General features: G+C 48.5%; 1 protein-coding gene across 3 annotated transcripts in view; it reads left to right on the top strand.

Moving 5' to 3' along the window:
* Window positions 1-13,227, top strand: part of PABPC1L (poly(A) binding protein, cytoplasmic 1-like) — a 29,766-nt gene that overhangs the window by 1,624 nt on the left and 14,915 nt on the right. For all 3 annotated transcript variants that reach the window (XM_011997618.1, XM_011997617.1, XM_011997619.1), the window contains exons 2-7: window positions 1,220-1,413; window positions 5,028-5,143; window positions 7,181-7,320; window positions 7,458-7,552; window positions 10,186-10,323; window positions 12,926-13,021. In XM_011997618.1, coding sequence (XP_011853008.1) covers window positions 1,220-1,413; window positions 5,028-5,143; window positions 7,181-7,320; window positions 7,458-7,552; window positions 10,186-10,323; window positions 12,926-13,021 — 779 coding nt within the window. The remainder of the gene's footprint in view (window positions 1-1,219; window positions 1,414-5,027; window positions 5,144-7,180; window positions 7,321-7,457; window positions 7,553-10,185; window positions 10,324-12,925; window positions 13,022-13,227) is intronic.

Genomic DNA, 13,227 nt, shown 5'->3' with positions numbered 1-13,227 from the left:
GCTTTGCTTTGCTCCACCTCCTGCCTCTTCCTCTCTTCCTCCCTTCCTCCAAGCCCTGTGAATGAAGTGGGACTTGGTTTTTTTGCCCCACCTCATAGATGGAAACCTCGCTGCAGAGAGAAGGATTTTGTCTCCGTGTATTTATGATAAGACTAGGTGGAGAAGCCGAGCTTCCTGAAACTTGCTCCACTGTGTTCCCCACAGCCCCTCTCCATGTCTCTGCGCTAGTAGACTCCCTGAAACAGGTCGCATGTATCACCCGGGAGGGATACAGGCTGCAGCAGTGGCCGGAGGCTGGGCATTGGCTGCTGTTTTGAGACAGACATGATTTTGTGTCAGGTACAAAGTTACAAACAAGGCACCTTGAATACCTTCTTTATTTTTCAGTCCCTCCAACAACCTGGTAGTTGGTAATATCTCCCTTTATTAGGAAAAGTAGGTAATACTATCATCATTCCCCCTTTACAGGTGAGGAGCAGGCTCAGAGAGGTAATGTTCACTTTCCCCAGAACCTGACTGCTTGATAGGTAACCTCAGCTCTGCCCTGCAGCACCTCTGAGTTTTAATTTCCTCAAAGTGCTGCCACCCCTTGTCATATGGACATTCTTTTATTTTTTTTTTTTAGATGGAGTCTTGCTCTGTCGCCCAGACTGGAGTGCAGTGGTGCGATCTCGGCTCACTGCAAGCTCCCCCTCCTGGGTTCATGCCATTCTCCTGCCTCAGCCTCCCGAGTAGCTGGGACTACACATCCCCGCCACCGCGCCCGGCTAATTTTTTTGTATTTTTTTGGTAGAGACGGGGTTTTACCGTTTTACCGTGTTAGCCAGGAAGATCTCCATCTTCTGACCTCGTGATCCACCCACCTCATATGGACATTCTTATCCACTCAGTGTACTTTAGAAGCCAGAATAGACCTGACACAGCCACAGACCTTTCCTGTTTCTTAGTCTCAGTTTTCCCATCTGTAAAATGGGGGCAGGAGTCCATGCTCATGTGGCTACAGGGAGTTGAATGAGATCATAACTGGAAGGTGGGGGGAGCACCATACACGCTTAATTCTCAGCTTATCCTTCCTGAGCCTTCAGGCTCTTATCTCAGGTGGGACCCAGACAATGACTTTCTCTTTTTTTGACTCCCAGTTAAGCACCCGGAGGGGTGGGCGATCAAGGCAAGAAAATTCCCTTAACTTGCTCATTTCTCTCCTCTTCCTTCTGTCCAGCGGAGCGGGCACTGGACACAATGAACTTTGAAATGCTCAAAGGCCAGCCTATTCGCATCATGTGGTCCCAACGAGACCCAGGACTTCGCAAGTCAGGTGTGGGCAACATCTTCATCAAGAACCTGGAGGACTCCATTGACAACAAGGCTTTATATGATACCTTCTCCACCTTTGGGAACATCCTCTCCTGCAAGGTAGAGGATGAAGGGTGTACGTCTTTGGGTGGATCAGTGTCAACTACCTGCCTGGTAGAGGGATGACAAGCAACACCTCACTTTACAGTTTACAAGGTCCTTTCAGTCAAGTTTCAGGAACAGCAAGCACCTGAATGGTAGCCGTTCTTTCAGTTTCATCTTCCATGAATGATCAGACATTACCTGTGTATCAGTCAGCTCTCGCTGTGTAACCACCCTCAAATTTAGTGGCTATCAACAACAATCATTTATTTAGCTCGTAATTCCACAGTTGGCAATGGGCAAAGTTCAGCTGGGCAGTTCTTCTGGTCTTGACTGGGTTCCCTCCTACGCCCACTGAAAGCTGAGTGGGAGCTCTCACTGGGTATATGAGGGAGTGGCTGGCTGTCGGCTGAAACATCTCAGCTTTCCTCCCTATTGGCTTTTGTCCTCCAGCAGGCTAGTCCAGGCTATTCTCATGGTATTCTCATGGCAATGGCGGGGCTCAGAAAACAAGAGTGGAAGCACACCAGGCCTCTTGAGAACTGAATACAGAACTGGAACCATCACTTCCACTACATTTTTTTTTTTTAAATTGAGATGCAGTCTCATTCTGTTGCCCAGGCTGGAGTACAGTGGCGCGATCTCAGCTTACTGCAACTTCCTGAGTTTAAGCCTGCTGAGTTCAAACGATTCTCCTGCCTCAGCCTCCTGAGTAGCTGGGATTACAGGTGTGAGCCACCATGCCTGGCTAATTTTTGTATTTTTAGTGGAGACAGGGTGGGTTTCACCATGTTGGCCAGCCTGGTCTCGAACTCCTGACCTCCCAAAGTACTGAGGTTACAGCCATGAGCCACCGCACCTGGCCACTTTCACTACATTCTGTTGACCAAAGCGAGTCACAAGACCAACCCACATTCAAAGTGAGAGGGGAGTAGAAATTATAGGATGAAGGGTGTGGCTACAGGAAGGCCGTTAATTGGGGCCATGATGGCAATCAAGTGATTAAATCTTGTTTTTAAGATTCTCTTACATTAGATGTAAGTTCCATCAGTGATCTTGTTCTTAGTCATTATTGTATCCCAATACTTAGAATAAGATGTGACACACATTAGGTGCTCAATAAATATCTGTTGAGCCAATGGATGTATATCATTTGAGAAGGATTCTGATTATTTCTCTGACTTTCTATATGAAGATGTTGAGGATCAGCGGCCATATAGCAGGTCAGTATGTCCGGAACAGAGGACTTAAACCTGGGTGTTCTGCCTCTAGATTTTATGAGGATGGTTGATCGATTACCCTGTAGCCTTTGGAGTGTCTGGTATTCTAAGGAGGATGGGGACAATTTTTGTAGCCTATGTGTTAGAACTTTCATCAAGTGCTACTGTGTGCCAAGCATAATCCTTAAGTTCTCAATAAGGGCCCTCAAATTCTTGGTCAATAGGAGGCTAACCCTGTGGCTCAGAGGAGCAGGTAGATTTCAGGAGATGTAGTAATGCGCTAAGGGTTATCTGTGGCAGAGAGACGGGGCCGTTTCCTGTCTTTGAGGATCAAAGGAAGAAACAGACTCTTCACTTGTGTATTAAGTTCTTCACAATAATAATGGCAGATTTATCACGTACTTTCTGTGTGTTAGGTTTTCTGCATACATGTATACTCCTTTTAAAAGGGTGCCTGGCACACTGCAGCTTCTCAGTGATAACTATAATAATCAAAGAATTAATTCTGTTGGCTGATCCTGGACAAGTCATTTATTCTCATTTTCCCTCTGGGGCTCAGGGGTTAAGAGGTGCTTGGAAGGATTCTCGTGGCATAGATAACAAGGGAGGTATGTAATGCCCTTGGCAGGTTCTTGACCCACAGTGGGGACCCAGTCAATGTGATTAAATCCGAATGACCGATCTGAGGCTTGAGTTGAAAGTGGAAGAACCCTGTTTCAGTAAGAGAGGTGGAGGGGTATGTGCAAGGCATGGGTTTGGAAGCAAGACTTGTTGTGCAGGACCCATTGGGGAGCCTCAAATGCCAAGTTGATATAGTTCTGTGGATAGAAGCTACTAGAGACTGAAGGAATGTGGTCAGAATTACATTTTAGAAAGAGCATCCCGGTGGTAGTGTGGAAGCTAGGCTGGGAGGCAGTGCTTGTTATCCAGGCAGAAAATGCCACTAGCTGAGCTGAGCCTGTAGCCACAGGGATGAGTGGAGCCACAGTCACCTTGAAGTGGGGGTTAGTGGTCTTTTTGTGAGTTCAACAAGAGGGATGGGGACTACATGAACTAGAAGGTCTTTCCCCGTTCTCAAGTTCTGTCCTGTTGACCTGAGTTAGGAGGGTTACAGAATGGGAATAGGATGTTGTGCATCTTTAAAAAAAACAAAAAAAAAGATGAGGCCAGGTGTGGTGGCTCAAGCTTGTAATCCCAGCACTTTGGGAGGCCAAGGTGGGTGGATCCCCTGAGGTCAGGAGTCCGGGACCAGCCTAGCCAACATGGTGAAACTCCATCTCTACTAAAAATATAAAACATTAGCCAGGCATGGTGGCATGTACCTGTAATCTCAGCTATTCGGGAGGCTGAGGCAGGAGAATCGCTTGAACCTGGAAGGCAGGGGTTGCGGTGAGCCAAGGTTGTGCCATTGCACTCCAGCCTGGGCAGCAAGAGTGAAACTCCTCAAAAAAAAAGAAAAATTGAAATGAGTTGTTGTTGCAGTAATTCATGAATTGGCAAAGTTTAAACAATGTGGAACGGAAGAAAGTGAAAAAGAAGACTCCATTTCTTTCAGCCCTACTCCCCAAAAGTAATATTAATACATTTTATGTGTCTTTTTCAAAATTTCCAATGTGTAGATGCCTACTTTAGCCCGAACGGATTTTTTTTTTTTTTTTCACTTAACAAGACTGTCAGCCATGTAACCAACCACATTCTCTTCAACTCTGCACGTACAGAATACTGGTGTGAATGTACCATCAAGGCCCCCCTTGATGAATACCCAGGTGGTTTCTAGTTTCTTGATAGAAACACGGATGCAGATATGAGAGTTTGACCCTAACCCTTTTGCCCATTGCCTTAGGAAGACAATCAAAAGCCGGTATGCAGTATAGATGAAACCTGTGTTCATTGCGAGGGCGTTCTCCCTCTTAAATCTGTTTTCTCTTTTCTCTTTTTATTTTTTTGACACAGAGTCTCACTCTGTCACCCAGGCTGGAGTGCAGTGGCGCGATATCAGCTCACTGCAACCTCCGCCTCCTGGGTTCAAGCAATTCCCCTGCCTCAGCCTCCTGAGTAGCTGGGATTACAGGCACCCGCCACCACATCCGGCTAATTTTGTGTGTTTTTAATAGAGACAGGGTTTCACCATGTTGTCCAGGCTGGTCTCCAACTCCTGACCTCAAGTGATATGCCCACCTTGGCCTCCCAAAGTGCCGGGATTACAGGCATGAGCCAGCACACCCAGCCTTCCTTAATCCGTTAACTTGAGTGGTGGCACTCTCTGAGCTTCCATATCCCATCCCTAACATGCAGGATTGCCTTTTCCATGCACACAGCAGGCATGCAGAGACTGGTCATGATCCCTTTGCCATTCCTTTCTACCTGAACCCTCTGTCAGTACTCTTCCTGTCCTTCCTCCCTGTGGCCCAGGTGGTGTGTGACGAGCATGGCTCCCGGGGTTTCGGCTTTGTCCATTTTGAGACGCATGAGGCCGCACAGCAGGCCATCAACACCATGAACGGGATGCTGCTGAATGACCGCAAAGTGTGAGTGGCTGGGCCTGAGGGAGGGTGGAGGCTGCAGGGACAGAAGCATGGCACCACTGACTTGGAATCGATGCTACCCTCAAGCTGCTAATGGGCACCAGGCACTTGAGTGGCAGGCAGCCTTCCTAGAAGTGCAACCTCAGAGCAGCTGCTCACCCTCTCAGGGACTCTTTCCTGACATAAAGATGGAGCTGATAATCTGCATTAGAGGATTGTTCTGAGTGGTAAAGGAAGTGGTGATTTTAAAACTCTAGAGGGACTGGCTAATGGTCAGATCATCAATGGACTCAGTGTTTTCATCTGTTTTCCAGCCTTCTCAGTATGGGGTGTATGTGTGTGTGACAGGGTCTTGCTATGTAGCCCAGGCTAGATACACATGGCACAAACACAGCTCACTGCAGCCTTGATCTCCTTGGCTCAAGTAATCCTCCTGTCTCAGCCTCCTTTGTAGCTGGGACCACAGGTGACCACATGCCACCACACCTGGCTAATTTTTTTATTGTTTATTTTTTTGTAGAGATGGGGTCTCACTTTGTTACCCAGGCTGGTCTTGAACTCTTGGGTTCAAGTGATCCTCCTGCCTCAGCCTCCTAAAGTGTTAAAGTGCTGAGATTACAGGCACGAGCTACCACGCCTGGCTTTTTCTTTAAACCTTTTGTGTTGTTTCATGAGATTTTGGCGGAAAGAAAAGTAGGCATATGCTTGGCTTGCTCTCATCCTACCATTAACTTCGATATCATCCCCACTACACAGATGGGAAAACTGAGAGGCAGATGTTAGAGAGAATCTGCCTCTGGCTGTTCCCTGCCCAGAATTTTTATTTTGCTCATCTGAGGGGCCAGCCCTCATGGTCAGGCCCATGGAGAGAAGGTGGCTTTGAGCTGGGGGACGCACTGACAGTCATTTTGTCCAGGGTTACTCGGGGCAGGGTCCAGTCAACCTGTCAAACAAATCTCGGTGGGCTTTCCCAGTGCTCAGAAGAATACTCTTGTCAGCTCCAATTTACTCAAGTTTACCTTTGCCACTCAGTTTTCCTCAAATTGTAGTGCCTTGTACAACTTTGTGCTAAACGTGCTAAAAATACCATCAGATTTTATTTTCATTTTTAAAATCTGGGATACTTTCCTAGATGTGTTTATATGAACTAGGAAATGATCTTTTAAAATTAATCTTGTGGCTGGGTGCAGTGGCTCACACCTGTAATCCCAGCACTTTGGGAGGCCAAGGAGGGCGAATCACCTGAGGTCAGGAGTTCAAGACTAGCCTGGACAACATGGTGAAACTCCATCTCTACGCAAAATACAAAAATTAGCCATGTGTGGTGGCACATGTCTGTAATCCCAGCTACTTGGGAGGCTGAGTGAGGCAGGCGAATCGCTTGAACCCGGGAGGCGGAGCTTGCAGTAAGCTGAGATCGCACCACTGCACTCCAGCCTGGGTGATAGAGTGAAACTCAGTGTCAAAAACATAATAAGTAAAAATAAAATTAATCTTGTATTTAAGTGATTTTAATCAATGCCCCCCATAGCAACACTAGCATTGACTGCGTCTAATTCACTTAACCTTGCTTCCCCAGTACACCCAATACATGTCAATAAGCAAAGCCCTATGATGAGAATTTGAGTCCCAATTTTCCAGCAATGAACTCTGAGGCTCAGAGAGGTTAAGTAACTTGCCCAGGATCACACAGCTAGGCAACTGCAGAGTGAGGATTCAAGCCCTTGTCTATTTGACTCCCAGGCTCATTCTTCTGTGCTCTCAGCTGCCTGATATATAGTAGTAGTTATGTGTGCATTTGTCACAAGAATGAAACCTTCTTAACCTTCTGCTGGGGACAAGCTCTGGAACATAATATAATATCTTGGCTGTTGGAGGTAGCCGGGCCTTGGGGATATTCTAAGGAGTTTTGTTCTACCCAGTTTCCTGATGAGGGATATGTAAGCCTGGAGAAGGGCAGCAGTTAAGCGGGAGTTGGCATGGGGGTGGCTGATGACTGGTAGCTGTCCACAGCCATCAGCCACTGTGGTGTGTCCACAGCTTTGTGGGCCACTTCAAGTCTCGACGGGAGCGGGAGGCGGAGCTGGGGGCGCGGGCCCTGGAGTTCACCAACATCTACGTGAAGAACCTCCCGGTGGATGTGGACGAGCAAGGCCTGCAGGACCTCTTCTCCCAGTTTGGTGGGTGTGTCCCCAAGGGAGTGGGGGTATCACTGTTTTTCCTCTTCCCCTCCAAAGTTTGGTAGTGGGGAGGGGCCCTCCTGGGGTCTCCTGAGGACTTCCCAGACTCCCCTTTGAGCCAGGTTGGTCCTTTACAGGGAAGATGTTGAGTGTGAAGGTGATGAGGGACAACAGCGGTCACTCGCGGTGCTTTGGCTTTGTCAACTTTGAGAAGCATGAGGAAGCCCAGAAGGTAGGAGCCTCCCCATGGCTCTGTTCTGCGGCAGGGGGACTGAGCTGGGACTAAGAAGAGGGTCCCAGCTGCCTGTGGAGGGGAAGAAAGTCCCTCCCCGGCCTAAGCCAAGAGGGTGGGAGAGTCCTACAAGCAGGCAGAGCCCTTCCTTCCTGTGGTGCAAACGCCAAGGGCTTCTTTCTTCTTTGGTCACTTCTAGCCCTGAGGTCTGCAGAACTGAATATTTAGGCAGGGATGCAAAAGTCATGATTATATAAAAATATTTACTTGTGAACTGACCACTTAAATCAGTTTCCACCAGGTGTGGTGGTGTGCACCTGTAATCTTGGCCTACATGGGAGGCTGAAGCAGGAGGATCCCTTGAGCCCAGTGGTTTGAGTCCAGCTTGGGCAGCATAGCAAGACCCTGTCTCTAATTTTTACAAAACTGTCCAGATGTGATGGCTCATGCTTGTAATCCTAGCACTTGGGGAGGCTGGGTGGGAAGACTGTTTGAGTTCAGGAGTTCGAGACCAGCTGGGCAAAAACAGCGAGACGCCATCTTCACACACAAAAAGGCTCTCACAGTTAGCAAAGAGGATTATTTTGTGCCATGAAATACAACTCAAAGTAAGGATGTTGACGATGCTGTCATGCCATTATGAAAGAATTATGCTTGCTGCTTGGTTCAAATTATCCATGTGTAGTTGCAGTTAGAACCTAATTTTTTTAAGTTCTTTTTTAAATGCAGTTTTAGGTTCAGAGCAATGTTTAGTGGAAGGTACGGCAGTCTTCTGTATACCCCGTGGCCCCACACGTGAACAGCCTCGCCATTATCAATGGCCTGCTCCCAAGGGTTACATCTGTTACGAGTGATTAACTTACTTTGACACATCATTAACACACAGTCCCAAGTTTACATTAGGATTTACTTTCGGTGTAGAGTCTCGGGGTTTGGACAAATGCATGATGACATGTATCCACTATTACGGTATCATGCAGAGTACTTTCAGTGCCTTAAACATCCCCTGTGCTCCATCTCTTCATTCCTCCATGCCCCTTAACCCCTGGCAACCGATGATCTTTTTACTGGCTCCGTAGTGTTGCCTTTTCTGGAACAGAGAGTATGTAACCTAGATTGGCTTCTTTCACTTAGTAATACACATTTAAAATATGGGAATATATAAAAATTTACATTTTATTTTATTTTATTTTTATTTATTTATTTTTGAGACGGAGTATCACTCTGTCACCCAGGATGGAATACAGTGACATGATCTTGGCTTACTGCAACCTCTGCCTCCTGGATTCGGGTGATTCTCCTGCCTCAACCTCCCGAGCAGCTGGGACTACAGGCGCCTGCCACCATGCCAGGCTAATTTTTGTATTTTTAGTAGAGAAGGGGTTTCACCATGTTGGTCAGGCTGGTATTGAACTCCTGACCTCAAGTGATCCACCTGCCTTGGCCTCCCAAAGTGCTGGGATTACAGGCGTGAGCCATCGTGCCCGGTCATATTTACATTCTAAATATGGGAAACTTTGCAAATCTCAATTTTATTTTTATTTTTATTTTATTAAGACAGAGTCGGCCGGGCATGGTTGCTCACGACTGTAATCCCAGCACTTTGGGAGGCCAAGGTGGGTGGATCACGAGGTCAGGAGATCAAGACCATCCTGGCTAACATGGTGAAACTCTGTCTCCGCTAAAAATACAAAAAATTAGCCGGGCACGGTGGCAGGCACCTATAGCCCCAGCTACTCTGGAGGCTGAGGCAGGAGAATGGCGTGAGCCCGGGAGGTGGAGCTTGCAGTGAGCCGAGATCGTGCCACTGCACTCTAGCCAGGGTGACCGAGCGAAACTGTCTCAAAAAAAATAAATAAATAAAAAAGACAGAGTCTCACTGTATCGCCCAGGCTGTAGTGCAGTGGTGCGATCTCAGCTCGCTGCAACCTCCGCCTCCCAGTTTCAAGGGATTCTCCCGCCTCAGCCTCCTAAGTAGCTGAGATTACAGGCACCCACCACCATGCCTGGCTAATTTTTATATTTTTAGTAGAGATGGGGTTTCACCAAGTTGGCCAGACTGGTTTCAAACTCCTGACCTCAAGTGATCCACCCATCTTGGCCACCCAAAGTGCTGTGATTACCAGGTGTGAGCCACTGTGTCCGACCATCAATTTTGTTTTTTAAAATACAGCCCCAGTCCGATTTTTTTTTTTTTTTTTTTTTGAGACGGAGTTTCACTCTTGTTGCCCAGGCTGGAGAGCAATGGTGCGATCTCGGCTCACCACAACCTCTGCCTCCCAGGTTCAAGCGATTCTCCTGCCTCAGCCTCCTGAGTACCTGGGATTACAGGCATGTGCCACCATGCCTGGCTAATTTTGTATTTTTAGTAGAAATAGGATTTCTCCATGTTGGTCAGGCTGGTCTTGAAATCCTGACCTCAGGTGATCCATTCCCCTTGGCCTCCCAAAGTGCTGGAATTACAGGCGTGAGCCAAAGTGGGTATACTTAAATGGCCTTTGTCCTGGTACTGATTATTCTCGGCTAGTGTGGCCAGTCCGGTTTGCAGGTGGCCTCTCTAGATCCAGAAGATGAGCCTGGGCCAGGGCCACATCCAAGTGGTTACCAATCATGTTCCCTCCTCCTCTCCCCAGGCTGTGGTGCATATGAATGGGAAGGAGGTGAGTGGGCGGCTGCTGTACGCGGGCCGGGCCCAAAAGCGCGTGGAGCGGCAGAATGAACTGAAGCGCAGGTTTGAGCAGATGAAGCAGGACCGGCTGAGGCGTTACCAGGTGAGATCAGGCTTCCTGGTGGCAGCCACTCTGTGTGAAAGCAGCTGTGTGTCAGGGGCCCTGAGTGGTGACTGTTTCTTCTAGTCATCCTACTTCTGGGCATTTGGCTCAAGGCAGGAATCGAACGAGCATGGGATGGTCCCCACTGCCTGATTTGTAACAGTGAGAAACTGGGCACAGCCCAACCATGATAGGGGTTAGTAGGGGTGCTGGGGACCTTTTGGTTAGAATAATCCTTCATGTGGGACTGGTTAGCATCCAACCCGGCCCACTCAATCCCAGTTGCATCCTCTAGTCTCAGACAACCAAAGTAACCCGCATATTGCCAAATGCCCCTAGAGGAAATCCTACTCCTGGTTGAGAATAATCAGGCCAAATATGTCACATCCAAAAGTTGGAATGTTGGACAGCCTTTGGATTATATGGCGTTAATAATTAAAGTGAATATTGTAGATCAGTGCAATTTAAAACTTCATTGGGAAGTGAAACCCTCAAAGATTTTTTTTTTTTTTTTTTTTTTGAGACGGAGTCTCGCTCTGTTGCCCAGGCTGGAGTGTAGTGCATGATCTCGGTTCACTGCAACCTCTGCCTCCTGGGTTCAAGAAAGTCTCCTGTCTCAGCCTCCCAAGTAGCTGGGATTACAGGTACCTGCCACCATGCCCAGCTAATTTTTGTTTTTTTGTTTTGTTTTGTTTTTGTTTTTGTTTTGTTTTTTTGAGATGGAGTCTTGCTGTGTCACTCAGGCTGGAGTGCAGTGGTGTGATCTTGGCTCACTGCAGCCTCTGCCTCCTGGGTTCAAGCAATTCTTCTGCCTCAGCCTCCTGAGTAGCTGGAATTACAGGTGCATGCCACCATGCCTGACTAATTTATGTATTTTTGGTAGAAACAGGGTTTCACCATGTTGCCCAGGCTGGTCTCGAATTCCTGACCTTGTGATCTGCCCGCCTCAGCCTCCCAAAGTGCTGGGATTACAGGTGTGAGCCACCACGCCTGGCCTCATTTTTGTATTTTTAATAGAGATAGGGTTTCAGCATGTTGGCCAGGCTGGTCTTGAACTCCTGACCTCAGATGATCTGCCCACTTCGGTCTCCCAAAGTTCTGGGATTACAGGCGTGAGCCACTGTGCCTGGCCCCCCTCTAAGATTTTTGATAAAAGTTCTAGATTCTTCATGGAGAAGGGCATATAAATATACACATCCACAAAAAATTGTGCACACATACTCAGTAGTTCTCAGTGACGAGCAGTTTTGCCTCCTGGGGGACATTTGGCAACGTCTAGAATTTTCATTGTCGTGTGGGTGGTGGGGTGCTACTGTCATCCACTGGGTAGAGGCCAGGGATGCTGGCAGACATCCTACAGTGCCCAGGACAATGCCACAGCAAGGAACTGTCTGGCACAAAATGTCACTAGGTCTGAGGCTGAGAAACACATACATCCACTTATGTACATACAGCGTGTCCAGGTGCTTACAGACCCACAGAACAAAATACTTGTTACGTGATCTGTGAGAGCAGGATGCTATGCTGTACAACTGTGTGGTCTCTGCTCTCTGTGTGTTCACACACTGTTGTGTTTGGGAGGTCTGGAAGGAGAAAAGTCAAGGTGTTAGAGGCAGCTGTCACTCAACAGTGAGGCACACAGATGCTGAAGTTAGGCTGCCTGGGTTGTCCAGTCTCTGCCACTTAGCCACTATACGATCTGGGGCAACTCTTTGTGTTTCAGTTTTGTCCATAAAATAAGGATAAAAGTTTCCTTCAAGCAGGGTTGTTGTGAGGATTAACAATCTAAATGTGGCCTGGTGTGGTGGCTCACACCTGTAATCCCAGCACTTTGGGAGGCTGAGGTGGGCAGATCACCTGAGGTCAGGAGTTCAAGACTGGCCTGACCAACATGGAGAAACCCGTCTCTACTAAAAAATACAAAGTTAGCTAGGCCTGGTTGCACATGCCTGTAATCCCAGCTACTTGGGAGACTGAGGCAGAAGAATCACTTGAACGCAGGAGGCAGAGGTTGCAGTGAGCCGAGATTGCACCATCACACCTAGCCTGGACAACAAGAGCAAAAATCTGCCTAAAAAAAAAAGTCTTAAAAAAAAAAATCAAAATGTATGGGAAAGCTTAAAGTGGCACCTGGCACCAGCATGAGTAAGTGCCCGAGGTTCCTGGGCTGGCAGGCAGTGGAGGGGCAGCTCGCCTGTGTTAGGGGTCTGGTCATGGGCCAGCCTGCAAGAAGCTCTGCCTCCTGCTGCCCGATATCCACCATCTGCAGAGCTCGGCTTGAGCTTGCTCTGCACCTCAGCCTGCCATGGGACCTGGGGCATCCTCGTGGGCCCCATCTGTGAAATGGGGAATAGCTGCGGTGAGGCTGGGACCAGCGCAGATGTGTGAGAACTGCAGGGGAATTCGGGATGTGGGGCTACAGCTTGCATGTGATGGGCACGCTGAGGGATAGGGGTACCTGGGTGCTGAGGGAGACAGGGAGCAGGAGGCTGGGCTGGTGGGGCTCCCCGTGCCCCTTGTGCCTGTGTCAGCCCCCTGATCTCCCCAAGGCAGTTGGGGTTGGAGGGGAAGAGGCCATTCGGCAGTTTCCCTTTCCTTCCAGGGTGTGAACTTGTACGTGAAGAACCTGGACGACTCCATTGATGACGACAAACTGAGGAAAGAGTTCTCTCCCTATGGAGTAATTACCAGTGCGAAGGTGAGGGCTGGGGGCACCTCTGGAGGACAGCGTTCCCCTCCATCCTCTCACCACCATCCCCCGCAACCTCACCCCTCCGCCCTCTCGCCCAGTGGCCTCCACGGGGTTGGTGCCGGCTACCCCTTCTGGGGCTCTGCTGACCCCGTTGGAACTTGTAGCCCATCCGCAGCCTTGTCTGGGCTGAAGGGGAAGAGGGTAGAAATATA

Source organism: Mandrillus leucophaeus, unplaced genomic scaffold (assembly GCF_000951045.1).
Source record: "Mandrillus leucophaeus isolate KB7577 unplaced genomic scaffold, Mleu.le_1.0 Scaffold544, whole genome shotgun sequence".
Classification (NCBI taxonomy): Eukaryota; Metazoa; Chordata; class Mammalia; order Primates; family Cercopithecidae; genus Mandrillus; species Mandrillus leucophaeus.
This window is presented reverse-complemented; position numbering and strand designations above follow the sequence as displayed.